The sequence below is a fragment of the Dipteris shenzhenensis genome, chromosome 13 (genome assembly GCF_047967505.1).
Source record: "Dipteris shenzhenensis isolate YYH24624 ecotype China chromosome 13, Dip_SZ_1.0, whole genome shotgun sequence".
In the NCBI taxonomy this organism is placed as follows: Eukaryota; Viridiplantae; Streptophyta; class Polypodiopsida; order Gleicheniales; family Dipteridaceae; genus Dipteris; species Dipteris shenzhenensis.
In genome coordinates this window covers 10,832,117-10,852,458 of record NC_141608.1, presented here as the reverse complement: position 1 = coordinate 10,852,458, position 20,342 = coordinate 10,832,117, and the positions used below count along the sequence as shown (strand labels likewise).

Sequence of the window (20,342 nt, the reverse complement as noted above, 5' to 3'; positions counted from 1 at the left end):
GTTTTTCTAGATCATGGGTCCCAAGAAAAAGGATCCCATTACAAGGATTCAGAGATGAGAAAGGTTAGATGCACTCCGAATCAGTCTCGGATCCAAGACATCCTAGAGATGACTACCTTCTCCTATCCACATCTCTTTGAGCAAAAGGAGGAGATCCTGTGGGTGCTGGCAACCAGGGAGGAAGTCCGGGCCCACATCCCCTTGGAGCTTGTAGGATCGATTGAAAAGAGAGAGTGCAGGTTGCAAAAGAGTCGATGGATTAGCCGTCATGTCAAACTAGGATAATGGAAAAACAAGGAGTACAAGGTACAAGCACCTAGACCTAGGACTAAGTGTCCTAGGTGTCACATAGGACTAAGTGTCCTATGTGGCCTAAAAGGCACTAACACTACAAGTGCCTATATTTATGCCTACAAGGCACATACCATGGCCTAAACGGCATCACTAGAACCACCAGGAGATGGCCTATAAACCCCCCTCCATGGGATGGGCTGAAGTATTCTGGAAACGTCTCGGAATACCTGGTATTTTCTGGTCATGGTGGCACATGTTCATCCAAAAGGATATAGCCACCTATGAATGTACAAGGAACGTCAGATCATGTAACAAAGGGAACCAAGTGTAAATCCTGTCAGAACACTTCGAACTTGGGACGAGGAAGTACCTTTGTAAACATATATGCTATGTTGTCCTCTGTGGGAAGATAGGACAACTCTATGTCTCCTGCTGACAACCGCTCCCGAACATAATGATAGTGAACTTCAATATGCTTGGTACGCCATGAAACACTGGGTTACGTGCATGGCCAAAGCACTCTGGCTGTCAGTGTAGACAATAGTGGAAAATGTCTGGCGAATACCAAGATCTATACGTAACTGTCGAAGCCAAACGCACTCTACTGTAGCGGTCAAAGCTACCCTATACTCAGCCTCACAGCTACATGTGGCAGCTGTTGGTTGCTTCTTGCTGAGCCAAGAGATACATGAATTGCCAAGCAAAAAACAATTGCCAGTATGTGACACTCTGGTGTCGAAACATCCTTCCCAGTCACTATCCGTGTAACCATGCATGGTAAGCGAACCCTGATCACCTTAGAAAAGGGCTAAATCTTGAGTGCCTCTGAGATATCTGAAGACTCTCTTCACTGCCTGCCAATGCTGTTAACTGGGCATGTGCATGAATCTGCGGAGCTGAGATACTGCATACTGTAAGTCAAGTCTGGTATGACATAAATAAATAAGGCATCCAACAGCCTGCTGATAAAGAGTGATATCACATAGTGGGCTCCCATCATGAGCTGAGAATTTGAAGCCAGGGTCCACTGGAGTAGAGATTGGCTTGCAATCCTCAAACTGAAAACAATCAAGGAGCTGTCCAATATACTTGGACTGAGACATCATGATACCCCCCTCAACATGAGCAAACTGAATGCCCAAATAATAGTGGAGCTGTCCCATGTCTGACATTTCAAAAACCTGCTGCAAATCAGCCTTGAAAGCTGCAATTTGCTGAGTATCTGGGCCCGTGATGAGCATATCATCCACATATAAAATCAGCACTAAAAAATCAGCTCCACTCCCGCGAACATAAAGAGTGGGTTCTATGGGACTATTATGAAAAACAAGGGATAGTAAGTGTGCATGAATTTTGGCATACCATGCCCTGGGTGCATGCTTCAAACCATAAAGGGCTTTTCTAAGCCGGCATACCTTATTTTCAGAATTAAGAACCTCAAAGCCATAAGGTTGTGTCACATATACTTCTTCCTGCAGATCCCCATGAAGAAAAGCAGTCTTGATGTCAAGTTGGTGCACTTGCCAATGATGATGGGCTGCAATGGCAATGACACATCTAATGGTAGTAATCCTGGATGTGGGAGAAAATCTCTCCTCAAAGTCAGTGTCTTGTTGTTGGGCATACCCTTTTGCAACAAGACGAGCTTTGTATCGATCTATGCTGCCATCAGATTTCCTTTTTAATTTGTAGACCCACCGGGTTCCAATGGCATGCTTGCCGGGAGGGAGATCTACTAATTCCCATGTGTCATTTTTAGCAATGGAATGTAACTCAGCTCTCATTGCATCCATCCACTCTTTGCTGTCAAAAGCATCTTTATGGCACAGAGGCTCTTCACTGCAAGCTATAGCAAGGAGTGCAAACTCAAGAAAGTGACCATGCTGTCTATTCCCTGATCTTGTCCAGGCAGCAAAAGGCTGATCTTGTTTGCTGTCCCTCAATGTATCAAGAAGCCATCTGGGAACTTGCCTTTGCTGTCTATTGACAGCTCTTTCTTCAATGATTGCATCATGAATAGTGGGATCATTTTGTGCCGGAAGAGAAACATGCAAATCAGCATGAGGTAGTGGCTGATTATTGCTTGGTGGAGGGCCTGCAGCAGGCTCATGTTGCTGGTCAAAGTCCTCTTCTGATGATGGCAGAGGTAACCCAGATTCAAGACATCAAACATGTCAACATCTGGCTTAGCTTTGCAGTCCACAAGAGGAGAAGCTGAATGTTCAGCAAAGATTACATCTCTACTCACAATAATCTTCCCAGTATTTGGTTGGTATAACAGATACCCTCTGCTCTCCTGGCTGTAACCAAGCTAAGATGGTACATGAACATATACAAGAGACCCAAAAACTCTCATGTTTGAAAGTGAAGGCTTCTTGCCTTTCCATGCTTCATAAGGTGTAACAGTCTTCCATGCCCGTGTAGGTGATCTATTCAGCACATAGTTGGCACACATTACTGCATCAAGCCAAAATTTATTGGGCAAAGACTTGGCCTTAAGCATGCATCTGGCCATGTCCATTGTGGACCTGTTTTTCCTTTCAGAAAAAGGATTCTGCTGAGGAGTGTAAGGAGTAGTGCATGAGTGAATAATGCCCCGTGAAGATAGAAATGCATCAAACTCCTTTGACATATACTCTCCCCCCCTATCTGTGTTGAGGGTGACAAGCTTGCATCCTGATTCATTCTCAACCATATTCAGCCACCTCTCAAAGCATGAGAAAACTTCAGATTTGGCTTTTAAAGGATATACCCAGCAATATCTTGTGAAATCATCAATGAGAGTCATGAAATATTTGTACCCTCCAATGGCATTTGTCCTCATTGGGCCACAGACATCACTGTGCACTAGCTGCAATTTGCTTTGTGAGAGTTTTGGACAATTCTTTTGAAAAGGAAATCGATGCATCTTACCCAAAAGACAACCCTCACACACATGTTTGGAAACTGTGTGAGTTTGAGGTACATCATTTGCCATCTGCTGTGAATGTAGCTTTGCAAGAGCTCTATAATTAAGATGGCCCATTCTCTCATGCCAAAGATGAGTTTCAGCAAGCTGTGAATCTGAAATAGCCAATGCTTCAACAGCTGAGTGATGATCAGGGTGATAAAACCCTTTTTGCAAAGTGCCAGTGAGAACTATGGCATTGTCATCACGAAGATCATAAACTAGACATCTGTAGCCATCAAAAATAACTCTGAAACCTGAAGTGGCAATTGCTGAAATTGAAATCAAGTTGACTTCAACAGGCACAAAAAAAACATTTGTCAGAGTGACAGGATGGCTTGAAATGGATGTGAGCTGCACATCTCCAATTCCTTTTACAGCATATGAAGCATTATTAGCACATGTGACAGTCCCCCCCTCGAGGTGCATCAGCTAAAGAATGAAACAACTGTCTGCAAGATGTGACATGCTTTGAAGCACCACTATCAAAGTACCAGGACTGAGCATCATTAGCAATAAAGAATGCATCAGCTTTGGAGGGATCAAATGAGCAATGGACAGCCGATGCCCAATCATCCTAAAGAGCATGTGCATGTGAAGCATCTTCTGGCTCATGGGATTCAATAGCATGAGAGGCATTAACTGTCAATCCTACTGTCCTTTTCTCCGAAGCAATGCGCTTCCTGCATTCTGAAATGTCATGTCCACACTTGCGACAATAGTTGCATCTTTTCTTCTTTGACTTATCTGCTGTATTTTCACATGCATGGGAGGAATCGCAGCTGCTATGCGCAGATTTTGGCTTGCCCATAGGCTTGGAAGCCTTGCCTCTTCCTGTCTGCTGTGAAGCAAATGCATGATCAGGAATAATGGCTTGTCTATTAGCTCTACTTTGCTCTTCCTACAAAAGCAAAGTAACTAGCTGATCAAAAGAATAGTGGTCTGATGGGATATCTCAAGGTGTATGCCCCAGGCACACCTTGGGTTCTATGTGTGTGTGCTAGAGGCATAGTTAGGTGCCCATAAGCACTATTAGGTGGTGGTAGATGCCACATACGATGATTGAGAGATTCTAGGAGCTTGATTGAGGAGATGATTGTGGAGCTTGGTGGCTCATGTAGAGGTGCCTACATATGGACCTCACCCTTCTTCATTCTATGAGCACTTCTTTTCATTGTGTCTATCTTATGTTGCTTCCATGCTCTCTTCCAACATGGTATCAGAGCAGTTCTATCCTCCTTGAGCTCGACGTCATTCTTCTCGTGGCTCTCTCCCTCTTCTTTCTCTTGCCAAGTCTGTATGTAACATTCCTAAACTGATTCACTTATCTCGTAATTTCTATCACGAGTGATGGCACTAGTTTCTCCTCCCAGCCTTCTCTCGTGGATCACATTTTTTCAACAGATACGTCTTTTTCTTTCTCCTCATGCATATCCACAAGACCCACAACTCCCTAGATGGTTCCCCTTGCCACATGTCATCATTTTAGCCCTTTTCACTTAGTGCACCATTTACCCCTCTCTTGGGGCACATTTAAACCATTTGCCCCTTGGCATTTTTGCACATTTAGGTGCACCTAGGCCTTAGCACTCAGAACCACCTAGTCAATGCCATTTCACCCTCACCTAGGACCTTGGCAGTTACTTCTCTTGACCATTTTATTTACGCACATTAAATATTACAGAAGTCGGTTATCTAAGAGAAAATGCCTACCGATCTTTCCGAGGTCATGCTATCTCGGCTAGAGCATAACATTCCTTCCCTCTTCAAGCATCAGCGTCCTCGATGATGAAATCTGGGAACACTCTCCGTAACTGGTATACAGATTCCCAGGTAGCTTCCGATAGAGGTAGACCATGCCATGCAACCAACACCGTGGGGATCTTCCGATTGCGCACTTGCATTGTTCCTCGGTCCAGGATTCTTGTTGGTTAGCGTCTTGCATTATCCTGTATCTCCTGAAACAAAACCACACCTTCGATTAGTGAGTCACCAATATGCAAAAATTTCTTTAAACGAGAAACATGAAACACTGGATGCACCTTACACCCCGGTGGCAATTCTAATTTATAGGCTACCTTGCCTATTCTTTTCAGAATTAACCACGGCCCACAGTATCGAGGTGATAACTTAGCACACTCTCCTCAAGTCAACGACTTCGAGTGCGAAGGAACTCTGAGAAAAACTTTTTCTCCTTCCTTAAATACTCTTATAGACCGGTTTTCATCCGCATACACCTTGGCTCTATCCATAGCCTAGCGGATATTAGCTCTCGCAAGTACTAGCATCTCCTGCATCTGAAGTACAAAGTTCGCGGCACTAGGCACTTTCTGAGGTACTCCAACTATAGTTGGATTTGCTGGTCTATAACCATAGTTCAGCTCAAACGGACTGAACCCGGTAGAGGAATGTTTTCTATCATTGTAGGCAAACTCAAACAATGGCAACCACTTGTCCCACGTATGTTGCCTCAATCAGCATATCCTCTAAAGTCTGGTTGACTCTCTCCGTCTGACCATCCGTTTCAGGATGATCCCCACTACTCATTCCCAACTCAGTCCTTAGTGTCTCAAATACCGCTGTCCAAAAATGACCGGTAAATCTGACACTATGGATCTAGGCAATCCATGCAGACGAAATATATGTCTAATAAACAAATCCGCCACTTGCGGGGCACTAACAGACTCTCTAGTCGGAATGAAGTGAGCCATCTTGGTTAGACGATCAACCACCACAAGGATAGAATCATACCCTCCTTGTGTCGTAGACAGCCCTACAATAAAGTCCATGGAAATGCTCTCCCACTTACTTAGTGGTACTTCCAAGGGCTGTAAAAGTTCGGGTGGCTGAACCCGCTCGGCATTACTTACCTGACATGAAAAACACCGTGTCACATATTCATGAATATGCTTTTTCATCTTTGGCCAAAAGAAATCTCGCTTCACGAGATCATATGTCTTCTCGACTCCTGGATGTCCCGCACACGGGCTATCATGGCACTGTCGAATGACTCTCTGCCTGAGATCATTCTGACTAGGTACTACGACCTTGCCATTTCTTTCTAGCATACCATCCCTTATGGTATATCTTGCATACGTTTAGCCTTTTCTGGATGCCAGATCATCCTTTTCATTTTCCCCGGGTTTTAACACATGAGCCTTAGGCCATAAGCTCTGGACAAACTCGTCCACCTTTTGAGTTTCTCTAATCTCGGTCATTAGAGCACTCTCTAACACCGTGAAACTCAGGTTGTGCATAATGCGAGACAACGCATCAGCCACCTTATTATCTTTTCCTCTTCGGTACCGAATCGTTAAATTAAACTCCTGCATGAGCTCTGCCCACCTAGCTTGGCGGCCCCTCAAGTCAGGCTGTTTACTAAAATGTTTCAGAGTATCATGATCCACATCCACATAAAACTCTGAACCATACAGATAATGCCTCCATGTTTTCAAAGCATGGATAACAGCATACAACTCCAATTCATGAGTTGGCCAATTCCTTTGAGAGGGAGAAAGCTTCTTGCTTTCAAAGGCTACTGGCCTTCCCTCTTGAAGGAGAACTGCTCCTACCGCAATGCCACTTGCATCGGTTTCTAGGAACAACGGTTTCTAAGGATCAACTATTTTTAACACCAGTCCTGTGACCACAACTTGTTTTATGGTGTTAAAACTTTCTTGTTGATTCTGTCCCCAAATAAAAGGTACTTTATCCGAGGTCAGATCAGTCAATGGCGATACTATTCCGGAATATCCTTTGATATGCCTTCTATAAAACTGGACAAATCCCAAGAATGATCGCAACGCGGTCAGACTCTAAGGGATTGGCCAAGTTAGTATCGCAGCCACTTTCTTCGGATCCATTTCTACCCCCTGTGGAGTAATTATGAATCCCAAATATTCAAGCCTAACCATACACAGTATAGTTTTCTTTTTTTTTACATAAAGACTGGCTTTCCTCAAAGTACTGAACACTACTCTTAAGTGCTCACGATGCTCAGTAATACTTTTACTGAATATCAGGATATCGTCAATAAAATGTACTATAAACTTTCCGTGCTCTCCATAGGGCCTCTATAAAGCAGCCCTTAGCCCTCTTCTTCAACACGCAGTTCCTAACTTCCCCTCATTGCTTAGGACTCAAGATCAGCCCTTCACCTCGGTCCTTAGCCCTTGTGCTGCGTGTAGCCTCTATCTGCTCCAGCCTCCAAACGTGAGTGGTCACCGTAGAGCTGCACCCTGCCTCTACGCTGACCTCTCTACCTGCTCGGAGCTCCAAACGTCAAGCCGTCAAGGTAATGGCTATCTCAGCCTATGGCTGTTCTCTTTTCCCATTTTGCAGCAGCTATGGCTTCAAGTCCTCTTTTGCAAATTGCTCCTTTGCCTTATTTGCCCTCTTTTGCAAATTTGCAGCTTGCAAGTTGTAGGTCTACTACCTGCAATTTGCAAATGGGAAGACCAAAAAGAACCCGAATGGGAATTTGTAGAGGCATTAAAGCCTTTGAGGAAGGGCCAGTACACTTGTAAATGTAAATACAACCCTCATTCATGGGATGGAGGACCGACCCATATAAGGGCACATTTTCTTGGGCTTGGGGGCTTGGGGATTAAGCAGTGTACCGCTCCTCCCAAAAATGTGTAAGATGCTTGCCGAAGATTGCAAGCAAAGGCAACTCTAAAAACGGTTGCAAAACAGCTTGATGAAGATGTGGCTGATTTGGGGGATGCCTCAATGAGTGGTACTGCAAGCGAAAATGCATCTGCCAGTGCATATGAGCCAAAACAAAGAAACAGAAGATAACAAAGGGAGCCTTGGCCAAGGCATGGGAGTCACAGGCATGCAAGGATGCATACATTGCTCTCCGTCGTTTTTCCTTTGCAGAGGATATTCCTCATTGGAGGGTGAGGAGCCCTTACTTTTTGGAGATGGTTCGTGCAATTGGCCAAGTTGGGCCTACCTTCAAGCCTCCATCCTACAATGTTTTGTGCACAAGGGAGCTAACTAATGAAGCATCTGAAAGATGCCATTCTTGATGTTGGGGCTGAAAATGGGGTGCAGGTGTGTGTGGACAATGCATCTAACTGTGTACAGGCAGGAGAATTGGTGGAGGAAGAGTGGCCTCACATTTTCTATACTAGATGCACATACCATTGCCTTGACCTCCTCTTTGAGGACATTGGAAAGCTTGCATGGGTGAAGCCAATGTTGGTACATGCTAACATGATTGTGACATTTGTTACCCGGAAACACACCGTGTTAGCAATGTATAGAAAATTCAGCAAGAAGGAATTGGTGAAACCATCACAAACATGGTTTGCTTACATGTTTATCATGTTGGCAAACTTGTTGGATGAGAGGGTATACAATGGATTGCGTCGCATGATTGTCAGTGCTGAGTATTGCAGGAAGAAGGTGTCACGCACTATGAAAGCACAACAGGTGTCTTCTATTATATTGGGTGCTTCATTTTGGCAGGATGCAAGACTCATTGTGAAGCTTTGTGCGCCTATTTTGAAGATCCTTCGCCTAGCTGATAGGGAAGGGGCTACCATGGGACTCGTATATAAGCTCACTAATCGGATGGTGGAGAGATAGCAACTATTCATGGGACTGACTCCTCAAAGCTGGCTGATGTTAGAGCCTTGTGTGTTGACAGGTGGGATATGATGCACTCTCCATTGCATACGGCAGCTTTTGTTCTCCATCCTATTTGGAGAAAAGAAAAATCCAGACTGGATGTCATAGAGCAGTACACGAAGTATGATGTTGACAGCCAGGGCACCTTATGTGATGAGTTGGATATTTACGAGTCCATGTCAGGCACATTGGCTCGTGCGATTGCGGAGGATGAAAAGAGAATGCACCAAGGGGTGGTGGGAGACATTTGGGACTCACACACCAAATTTGCAGCGGTTAGCTCTTCGAGTGCTCTCGCAAGGCACATGTGCTTCTCCTTGTGAGAGGAATTCGAGCACATTCTCTCTTATCCATACTAAAGAAGGAATAGACTGCTTCCAAAGAATACCAAGAAATTAGTATATATCCATACTAATTTGCGTCTCATCTCCAAAATCAAGGAAAGGGGATTTGAGAAGATAGAAGTGACCCTAGAAATGATCAACAAGGAGAAGGATGATGATAGGTTGCTCGCTTTGCAAGCGGATACAGAGGGAGAAGAGATTGCAGCCCCTATTGTTACACTTATAATAAGGATGGATGTTGCTGCAGCTTCAAACAGCTCTAGTCTTTTGGAGTCCCATGGCGAGGCAGATGTAATGAGGAGGAGGAGGAGGGTGTGGGCATTGATGCAGATGATGATGAGAATGAGGATGAGCAAGAGGATGACGATGACAATGCAGCTTGAGGCTTTAGCCTCATCGGTTCTGAATTGCCATGCATTTCAGGTTTTATTTCCGAGCTGTGGCAGCCTTTTCTTTATGATGTTTTGGTGAAGTTACTAGTACCTACTTCCTTTGATCATGATGTTTTGGTGTAGTATTGATGATTGATCTATGATCTATGATTCCATCATTTGACACTAAGTATCAAAATCTAGAATCCAGATGCTACGGTCTCTGGAGGTTGGAGTCTTTCATGAAAGATGAATCACGACTCATGAGTGATGACTTTAAAATTAATACAAGTTTCAAGTTTCAAGCTGAAAGTTTAATACCTCTATGTCAATTTAATGTGTACAATGATCAATCTATATTTTTCTGACTTTTTTGGGGTAAAATTAGGATCAAATATGTTTCAGCCGCAGGGGCTGAACCATACTCCAATCATACTTCTGTACTCGTATGATGTATGTGTATGGTAACGTGTGGAAAAAACAATGCTTGAGGCTGCTTTGAGCACGGTTTGTTAGTGGTTTGGATGCCTGAATGCCTTTCAGTTGGGGCATGTCAGAAGTGGATGCCTAAGATTGCCTTGCTACTGCGATTCTAATGGTACACTTGGATTAGATGCCCAGAAGACAGATAGAGGATTTGCAGAGAGGAACAGTGCAGGGGTGAACCCTTGTTGTAAAGCATTTCCATTCAGAAGCATTAAATAAATACCGAAAGGGGCGCCAATGCATTTGGGGCCAGTGGGTGCATTGTGTATTGTTTTCGCTGAGCAGGGGCATTCTAGCCTCCCCATTCTTGTTGTTGAAGTTTATTTCTAAGTGTTGTGATTAAATTGACTGAAGCTTGCATTGTGGCTATTTTTTAGGTTTATGATTGAGTAGATGAAGATTACTACCCTTTAGTTCTTTGAAGGCCGATTACACTTAAGACTTCTTGCTTTTCCTTAAGCATGAGCTCACAAGCTCGTATGCACCTTCATAATCCTATGGTCTGAAACTTCTAACATACCACTAGATATCTGTATGCAACCCATGGATATTTTGCGCTCTTTTGACTAAACCGTTTTTCACTGATATGTTGCCTTCTGTTGTCGTTTCCGCCGCCTCCCGTGTTGCTGCTCTCCAGCCTCTCCATCTTTGATTCCTCGGCCCTGTTACCCACAGCCTACTCTCCTCTCCATCCCTCCATTTTGCAGGCTGCTCTCCACCCTACAAGCTGCAGCCTGCTCTGCATCCTCTCCATCCTGCAGGCTGGCTGCTGTCCATCCTCGGCTTGCTCTCAGCTCTCCATCCCTCCACTACCTCTCCTCTCTTACCTCTCCATCCTCCTCCTACCTCTCATCTTCCTCCGACCCCTTCTACCTCTCCATCCTATTTCACCTCCCCATCCTCCTTCTACCTCTCCATCCTTTCTCACCTCTCCATCCTCCCTCTCACACTTCAGATTGTTGTAACTTCAAACTTGTTAGAAGTTAGAACTTAGAGCTTAGAGCTTAGTTCATGACACATGTTGATTGTTTAAGCATCATTCATGGATAATAGATGATACTAGCTAGATCAATCATCATAGGAATTTAGAATCATAGAAGCATGCATGATGCTTTAAGTATAGATGATTGTATTATGTATAATTTGCAATCTATTGATAATTGTATTATGTATAAAAAAATTGCACCATATTGTCGTTTCTTCCGTTTTCGTTTCGGTGGGGGCCGGAAACTCCATTTCCCCATTTCCGTTTCCGTTTTGACTGGCAACTATGCTGAGTAAACCTGTTGGCATAATGGTTTACCATCTCAGTATCAACCTGGGGCATCTCGAAGAACTGATTTTGCAGTCTGTCCAGGTACTGAGCTGGCAGAAACCATGTTTTGATATCTTTCATGAACTCTGTCCGCCCATAATGAGGTGTCTCCTCGTATGCATTATATTGGTCCTTCTGCCAGCTGATAGCCTCACGTGTGAGATGCATCGATGCGAGAATACACCTTACGTTGTCTTTTGTAGGCACAACTGAAAATAGCTTTCAAGCTGGTTGAGCCACGAATTCAACACTAAAGGTTTGGTCTTACCATTATAGCGAAGAGAATTGAGCTTCCTAGGAAAAGAAGCTTTGATGGGCTTCGGAGGTCTCTCCAGTTCCTCATCTCCCTCTGGGCGGAGTAGAGAAATGAGAAGATATCAGTCCCATTCTTCCTTCTCCTCCCGAGCAGTGCTCTTGCTAAGCTCCATGGCTTCTTGAGCCTCGCAATTGCGCTCTTCTTTTGCCTCCCAAGATGCTCTCTTACGCTCTCCAGCAGCATGCTCAAGATCTCAGCGTGGGTAGACCATCAGCCACTCAGGGTCGCACCTACTCAGGTAGCAGATATCATCTTGGGGACACAATGGTAGCACCAATTTGAAGTTCGACCTGATTATCAAAACCGGGGCTTGGATATGAAGATCCTAGGCTATGGATCAAAGTTCATCTCTTGGCTTAGGGATATTCCGCCTCGGCCTTTGATTACAGCAATTCAGAGAGCACAAGTCATGCCCCCCAGCAGGACATGGTACTACAATAGGACCAGAATGTTTTCCTCACAACAAGTCTCCCTCCTTCCTTATTACCAATACGACCGGAGGAGCTTCGCATTGAGCATCTTCCTGGATCATCACCCTGCAGCAAATATCCTTACAAGGAGTTAGCGGAAGAGCTTGGGATCTAATTCTGTCAGATCAAGATTCATGAACCAGATATTCAGTTCCATCAGATCGGGATTCATGAGCCAATAATTTCACAGTCAGCCACCTCCCTCCAACATATCGGGAGTCTCTCTTCATATCCCAGTTCTAATTTCAGCAAAAGGGGATGTCACAGGCATCCACAACCCGTGGCATGCTGCCTTTACGCTGCAATGCCCACAAACACCGCCAAGCAACCTCAGAAGACAACGCAGGTCCAAATAAATGCAGTTGACTTTCTGTTCAAAAGGTCAACGCGTTTGAGTTTTTTGTCAACGTTAGCTTTTGACCGACCTGGTCAATTGTCGGCATTGTCCATTGTCAGCATTGACCAGCCAACCAAGATCAACGGTCAGCATTGACCATCCGACCAGGTCAGCTAGTCTTCCCTAAAAGGCCTATATGAGGGCAGACCCTTGGCTCCTTCATTCATCATATTTGCAGGCTGTTTGGGGCTCCAGTTCTCAGCAACAACCTCAAGATCAGCAGCAGATCAGACCTGGATCAGGGAGCAGCATATCTGCCCCATTTTTTGCATCTACAGGTCCCGGTTCAGCACCGGACGGCATCAGCAAGGGTCTGCATCACAGCAGCCCTTATTTCCTCCAATTTACAGTTCCTATAGTGAGGATTTAGTTCCCTCTATACAGTACTTCTCTAGTCTTTTGCAGTAAGGGTTATCCCCTCCATACAGTATCTATTCTTTCAGTTGTATTCAGCCCTATTGGTTATAAATTTATTCAGTTGTTTCTTTCCCTCATCAGAGGCCCATTATATTCATCCCTACGACTCTCACACTCACTCCACAGTTCCACTTAGTGTTTTGATTGCATTATTCACTCAGTTCAATTAGTAGCGAGCACGAGGGAGAATGAGTTAGGCTTTCTCCCTGCTACAAAATGAGATAGCTTGGAAATGACTGATACGAACTAAAGAGATAGGAGAGAGAGCAAACAAGAAAAGTTGTCAAGTCTCTCCACGTATTTCATATCGTCAAGCCAGAGTCATCCCCAAGTCACAGCTTTCTTGTCACAAGAAGCCCCTTTCACCACAAGTCACTTAGAAGGGACGGCAGCCATTAACAAGAAAAAAATAGGAAGGGTATTTCAAATGAACATCCCAGAAGTCAGGATTGGATATCAAAGGCAATAAAATATTGTCATCAAGCTACTGCAATCACAGTGGGGCAAGGAAATCCTAACATTGGGCCATTGGATGTCAATTATATTCCTTGCCGTGACATAGGACCATGGAAGTCGAATTCGAAAGCCATCTCAGAAGGCAGGACATCAAGGGTGAGCTGCCCTCCCACTCATGCTAACATGTTCTCATGGGATACAATTTCAAAGCGTAATTCTACCATATCCCAAAAGGCCCGAAAAGAGATGCAAAATGTGACTACTTGACCTTGGGATTAAAGGGACGGAATGGAACAAAAGTAATCTAGAAGAAGAGAATGTAGACAAGATGTCAGCTTGCACTTAGTATAATTTATCTTCAATTTTGGTTTTCCTATCCTCCACATGAATAATATGATTTTTGTAAGGCTACAAGCCACCTTTCATTTCAGTCAAATACTCTATAATTTACAGAAACAGCTAAGAAAGAAGACCTACGGCAAGGTATGGAGATTGTGAAGAGATGACTTTGGAGGCCACTAAGTCGTGTTGACTCTATGGCGCACAAAATCATGCTGATGCATAGACCATGACATTCAAATCACATTGGGGATTGCAAAGCCCAGGTCAACAAAAGTCCACCATAGAGTCGCAGTCAGCTTGTAGCCAAGAAGTACATGATGATCAAAAAGTCTAGGACAATGGAGGCCACCAACTCGATCTAGCTTTCAGTATCCCACAATGTCAGGGCATGCACAGCCATGAAGCCTAAGCGCACCAATCACATTGAAGAGAAGCAGAGCCATCTCTAAGGGGCACATGGAAGAGTTAATCACCACAGGGCTGATTGATGCTTAGTGGGAGCGACTTTCAAGGATGGCCTATATGCCAACATCTGTCTGGCATAACGAGCAAATTTGGCAGTCATCAAGGAGTAAAGAAGTGAAGCAATGGCTGCGAGATGGGACACCTGCAGCCATGGGGAGCATTGCCATAGCCAATCCGAAAATCTGAGGTTACCACAAGCGGATGGAACTTGGACGTGAGAGGGTGAAGACACATGAGAGGAAGAGGACGGGTTGGTATAAGAGAGAGGAGAACAGAGACTTGAAGGACAGTGAGGAGAAAAGGCTAGAGCTACGAGCTTGCCTGAGTGATGCTTGGGCCTTGTGGGGAGGGAGAGGTGACCTAAAAAGTGATCTTCTATATTATGTCACTGGTGACATCCTAATGGATTTCATAGTCACCTTGGTGGTGAGTTAGTGAAAGATTTGTAGCATAGTACAGCAATAATGAGTGCAAGTGTGATGATGGTTCTGCTTTGCTTCCACTCTATGTGTCGCATTGAGTTGATGTATCTTGTTACTTGTAAGTTTTGATCTTTGCCAATAGTCTTCTCGTACTCTTCAAACATTTCCACACACTGTTGCACCACAATGCGACACAAGTAGACAAACAGAAGTAGGAAGATGTACACATAGCCAACTCCTCACAACAGTGTTGGCCCCCTAACACATTTTTGAAAGTGCCTGTAACCCCACCTCAAACTCTCTACACAATGCACATGCGAGTATGTGTGCAGCTGTGTGTGTGCACCCAAACAAGCTACTAAATCAGGCATAGTATTGGTAGAGACAGCTCAAGAATGCCCAACAGCAGAATGATGTCCCACTTGTTGATAAGAATGCAGCGTCGAGCAAAGTTTACCTTAGCAACAGGTGCCATCTCAGCAGCAATGTGTACAATGTGCATTCCTGGCCTACACGCAGTCACATCAGCCAAATATAAAAGAGTCAGCCATTGTGTCAAAATTTCCATTGCCTTAGAGAGCAGAATGAAACAGAAGAATCCCACCTTTTCTTTGCTTTCAAAAGCTCTAATAGCCCAGAGATAATATCATGGTCTGGTGCCCCTTTCTTAGCAATAAAGGCATCCTTAATACGAAGATCTCTTCGCCATGCCATCTCTCGTAACGTTGTCGCATCCTCAGGTGACAGCTGCTTTTCTAGCATCCAGCCATCAAGACAAAGAAGCAAATGGCTCCAAAAGTCCCATGGCATATCATCAACAGTATGATCATCCAACATCATAGCCCTTTCCAGTTTTAATTGCTCAAGACTAGCCTGGAAAGTTTCCACCTCTGCCTGGTACAGTTCCAATTGGGATCTTATTTCTGCATCTGACTCAATAAGCCTCTGCTCAAGCATGTTGATTTGCTCCCGCAAAAGTTTATTTTCTGCCTGAGCCTGATTAAGAAGCTCATTTTCAGCTTCAAGTTCAGCGAAAGCAGCCTGCAATTCACCGACTTTTTCACGCAATGCCTGGTTCTCACTCGGATTTAGCCCCATGGTGTACTTGCTCGTGAGTGTTACAGGACCGTCTGTCTCCAACTTTTGAAACTTTTCAAGTATAGTCTGCTTTTCTGCCCTTAATTTGGCAAGCTCAAGTGAGTTTGACTCCGCAGCATCCAGCTTAAGCTTGAGTTCAGAGGCATTACTCTGCAATGACTCCTTCTCTATTTGTAACTGGTTAATCAGTCTGTTATTAAGGCTTAAATCAGCTGAGTCCAAGCGCAGTGATCTGATTTCTTCTTGCAGTACCTCTTTCTCCTTCTTTAGCTGCTCTAACTCTGCCTCTGTACTATCCAATTTATCAACCCTTTCTTGCAAGCTTTTACTATGTTCTGAGAGCTTATTGTACTCTGTATTCAGTTGCTCTAACTCTGCCCCTGCTTCAGAATCTTTTGAAAGCTTCGCCTGAAAGGCTGCCAATTCCTCTTCAAGCAACTTGATCTTGACCTTTTCTTGTGAAGCAAGCTTCCACTTTGCTTCAGCCTCTGCAAGTCGCATCTGCAACACATTTACTTGCCCTCGTAGATTGTCATTCTCACAACGAGCTTGCTCCAGTTTCTCCAAATTTTGCAATTGAGCCTCATTGAGTGCCAATATACCTTCACCAAAAAAACAAACGACAAAAACAAAACAACGAACTCTTAGAAAAGGAAGGAGCACAAAAAGCAGTAAAATCCAAAACAATAGTCTCTCATTCCCCTCTGCATTATCTGTCTCCCTCTCATCTCACCAACTCTGATACCAGACCTTTTTCCTTTTTGTTTATTAACATACAAGAAAGATAAGGACGTAAGATGTTCAAGGTGCATCTCTGATTTTCTTCTCTAAATGAAACTTAGGATTCAAACCTCAAAAAGACCTCAAAAACTTTAATCTGAACCAGGTCTACACGACTTTCACTTTCAAAGAGTAACAAATAATTTTAGAAGGCAGGTAAGGCAACGCTCATACAAAAGATTTGCAGTCATTTAAAGGTGAGTACTGTTAATATTACACTTACTCCATTGCTCCTACAACCACTGTCCTTCAAACATGTTCTTCCAGAGGTTATGTGAAATTTAGGAGGCATATGACCAACCACAAAGTCAACACACACAATGTCATCCTTTTTTCATCAAAACAAATAAAAAACAGGTGCCACAAACAACTGGTCCATCCTCTACTAGCCAAATGATGCTGTAGTAACAAGTGCATCCTTCAAATAGCTTTTACAAGCATCAATTGACTATCATCACACAATTGGCCCCATCGATAGGCCTTAAAAACTCTAGAGTGGTAAAAGTTGGAGGCTGAGCATCTACATTCCTCTTCAAAAGAATGCCCAGCTTTTCTGATAAGAGAATCCATTCATCTCCTTAGCCTAGTTTCTCTCTCCCTCCTTTAGAGTGTATTCAGGAACAATTTCCATCTATGGTCCTTTTCCCATTGAATGTCATATTGCCTAAAATGTGTTCCCAACACTACACAATAATATATATCTAGATGAATCCAAGAACATCCCCAAACTCATCCTCTAAAAACACTACACATAGTGCAGTTTCAGTCTCATGATAAGGTTGAAAACCATAAACTCCGTCACCCAATAGCAGGGACTGGCTACTATGGCATACCCACCAATGTCATCACGCATAGCAGGGACTAGCTAATGCTCTCACACATGCAAGTCCACACACACACACATACTTGAGCATCCATTTATACAAAGGTCTTCTGATTGAGTTTCTATCAGCCCTCCAAAGGTCAAGAGCAGACTCAGCTGTGACAAAGGTTAGCACCAAATGAGAAGGCTAATCAAAAATCAGTCCACATTCTCCTCATTCAATATACCTTTGTAAGACTAGAATATATCCAATCATACAAATTTAGATTTTTTAGGGGATTTCTAATTTTTGAGCAAAACCATCTGAGCATTTGAGCAAATTGGATCAAAATGTAGTTTTTTTGTGTCAAAGTTTATGAAAACAATCCAAGTGTATGGACCCCTTTTGTGAATAAAGGGGTCACATTGCTTAGGAAAAGAAATGGATATCCTCATTTCTGACTAAACAAGTTTTCTAACTCTTGAAGTTCATGAAATAAGGCCATGATTATGAAACCGTTTTGTAAATGAAGGGTCCATATTGCTCAATAAAAGAAGTGGTTATCCTTGTAAACTAATAAACCACAACAACCAATAACCAAAAAACAAATCTTGAAGTTGCTAGACCCCTTTTTTGATTAAAAGGGATGTATAGTCCACCAAAAAAAAAAAAGATTACGTTCGACCTTAGCAAAATCCAGTATTCTGCATCTTTGTTACACTAGCTTAATTTTAAGTCAAAATATTTTCCACTCATAGTTTTCTAATTATTCTATATTGACAATTTTAATATGTTTCCAACCTACATCACTACAAATGAAGATATGATTTATCACGTAAAAGACACGTTCAAAGTTTTGTGATTGTAAAATCATCCTACAAGGCGTCCCATCACAATTATCACAATTATCAAGTATCAAGTATAGAAATAGCCCAAAGTTTCCATAAGGAGTAATGAAAAAGACTCCAAAACATTATTTTGGTGGTTTAAAATCTCCATCGCAAAAAGTATTATTATAATAGTCCTTTCAAATTTTGTTCAACATCATGAAGGTGTGCAATCTGCAAAAACCATGCCTTGAGGCATGCAAGATAATGCTGTGAAGATCTCTTTTGTACTCAAGTTAGCTTGGTGACCAAAAATATTATCTTTTCTATCCATATAAGTAATATGTAAATAATATAGCCCAATTTTAAGTCAAATACACTCACAATATTTTCTATTTTGTTATTTATTGTATATTCCAATACATGTTCATATTATTTCAAATAAGTTTTCAACCTATGCAAATGAAAATGAAGACATGATTTATCACATAGAAGACATGTTCAAACTTTTGTGATGTAAATTCATCCTTCAAAATGTCCTACCACAATTAATAATTAGCACACTATCCTTGTGGTTCAAATTACTCATGGAAAAAATGATTTCTTATATCCAATCCAAGGTACAAAAGGAAATGTAACAAATATAGCCAAATTTTAAGTCAATATTTTACACTCATAGTTTGGTATTTTGCTACTGGATGTGTTGAGTTCATGTTATTTCAAATAAGTTTCCTACAAAGCGTCCTGCCACAATTATCAACAAGTAGAGAAACAAACCAAAAATATACACAAGGAGAAATGCAAAAGGCTCCAAAAACATTGTTCTTGTGGTTCAAAATCTTCATGGAAAAAAGGATTATTATAGATATCTTTTCATTTTGTATTCAACATCATGAAGGTTCAGTCTTTAAAAAAATACCATTTTTGTGGTTCAAAATCCTCATGGAAAAAGGATTATTATAATAGCCCTTCCATTTTCTGTTGACCATCATGAAACAAAAACTAAACCTCAAGGCATGCGGGACAATGCCTGGAATATCTCTTTTTTACTCAAGGTGGCTTGGTGAACAAACATATTATTTCTGCTATCCAATCCAAGGTATGAAAGGAAGATGTAATAAATATGTTTGCATGGAATATAGGCATCCAATTTGCATGATCGTCCAATGAAGTCTTCACAATTACAAGAAGGAAATGGAGAAATGTCAACCTTGTATTCAATACCTTTTTGCAGTGATCCTTCTGTAGAAACAATGAACTCAGCATGCTCCATGGCCTTCACGACTGTTGCGTCCTTAACAATGCATTTCATGACCAATGACCTCTGAATTCTATCTTCCATTTCTTTGGAGATTTTGTTTCGCCATCTGATTGCTTTGTCATCTCGACGCCGAGGTCGATCTTCATGCAATACTATTGTTTCATCATGGGCTTGAATTGGTGAAGCACAACTTGCACCCACCATCGGAGTTGACACTCCTAATATGACAAACCCCGAGCTTGTCAACCTGGCAATCTCTACACTTGTCAAGGATGTTCCTGATTGAACCTTCCACCTTCCTGGTGATGGTCCTAGAATACCTGTAATGCTAGTTGATGGCTTCCACGTGTGGGTTACATCATTTCCACAAAACCAAATCATTTAGGAGCGCACTCCAATTGGTGTTTGAATCCTCCCAAAGAATGATGATGCAACAACTCCACATCGATTTTCACGATCCTTTATATTGACAAGCTTGTTACATTTTCCTCCTTGTCCAAGCCAAGCCTGGCAATGGACTTGGCTTGTTACAGGAACTCTTCGAAATGCCCAATTTGCATCATGCACTTCATATGGGAATCATCATCCTCAAAACTCTCTGTTGCAAATTTAGTACTAGATTTTGGAGACATGGAGTATCTTTTCTTATTTGCATAGCTGTACTCAGGGCGGTGACTATCATCCTCACATATATTTGAAGGCATTGACTTTGGCCTTCTCCTTCGCACAGTCTTGTCATCTCCATCATTAAAACATACTTCAGATACAACACCCATTTCCTTTGCAACATTACTTGTTAGATCAACAACTGTTTTGGCACTAATGTCAATCCGAGATTGGACAGATCTTTTTTTTAAGGTCTCTAGACTCGGCCCACTTCCGATAAACTGGCCC

The 20,342-nt window shown here is 42.7% G+C and overlaps 1 protein-coding gene across 4 annotated transcripts in view; it reads right to left on the bottom strand.

Moving 5' to 3' along the window:
* The window catches only part of SS4 (starch synthase 4), a 153,403-nt gene that overhangs the window by 68,636 nt on the left and 64,425 nt on the right, over positions 1-20,342 (bottom strand). For all 4 annotated transcript variants that reach the window (XM_087383530.1, XM_087383531.1, XM_087383532.1 and 1 more), the window contains 2 exons: positions 15,284-16,379; positions 15,137-15,188 (listed from right to left, as the gene is read on the bottom strand). In XM_087383530.1, the coding sequence (XP_087239656.1) occupies positions 15,137-15,188; positions 15,284-16,379 (1,148 nt within the window). The remainder of the gene's footprint in view (positions 1-15,136; positions 15,189-15,283; positions 16,380-20,342) is intronic.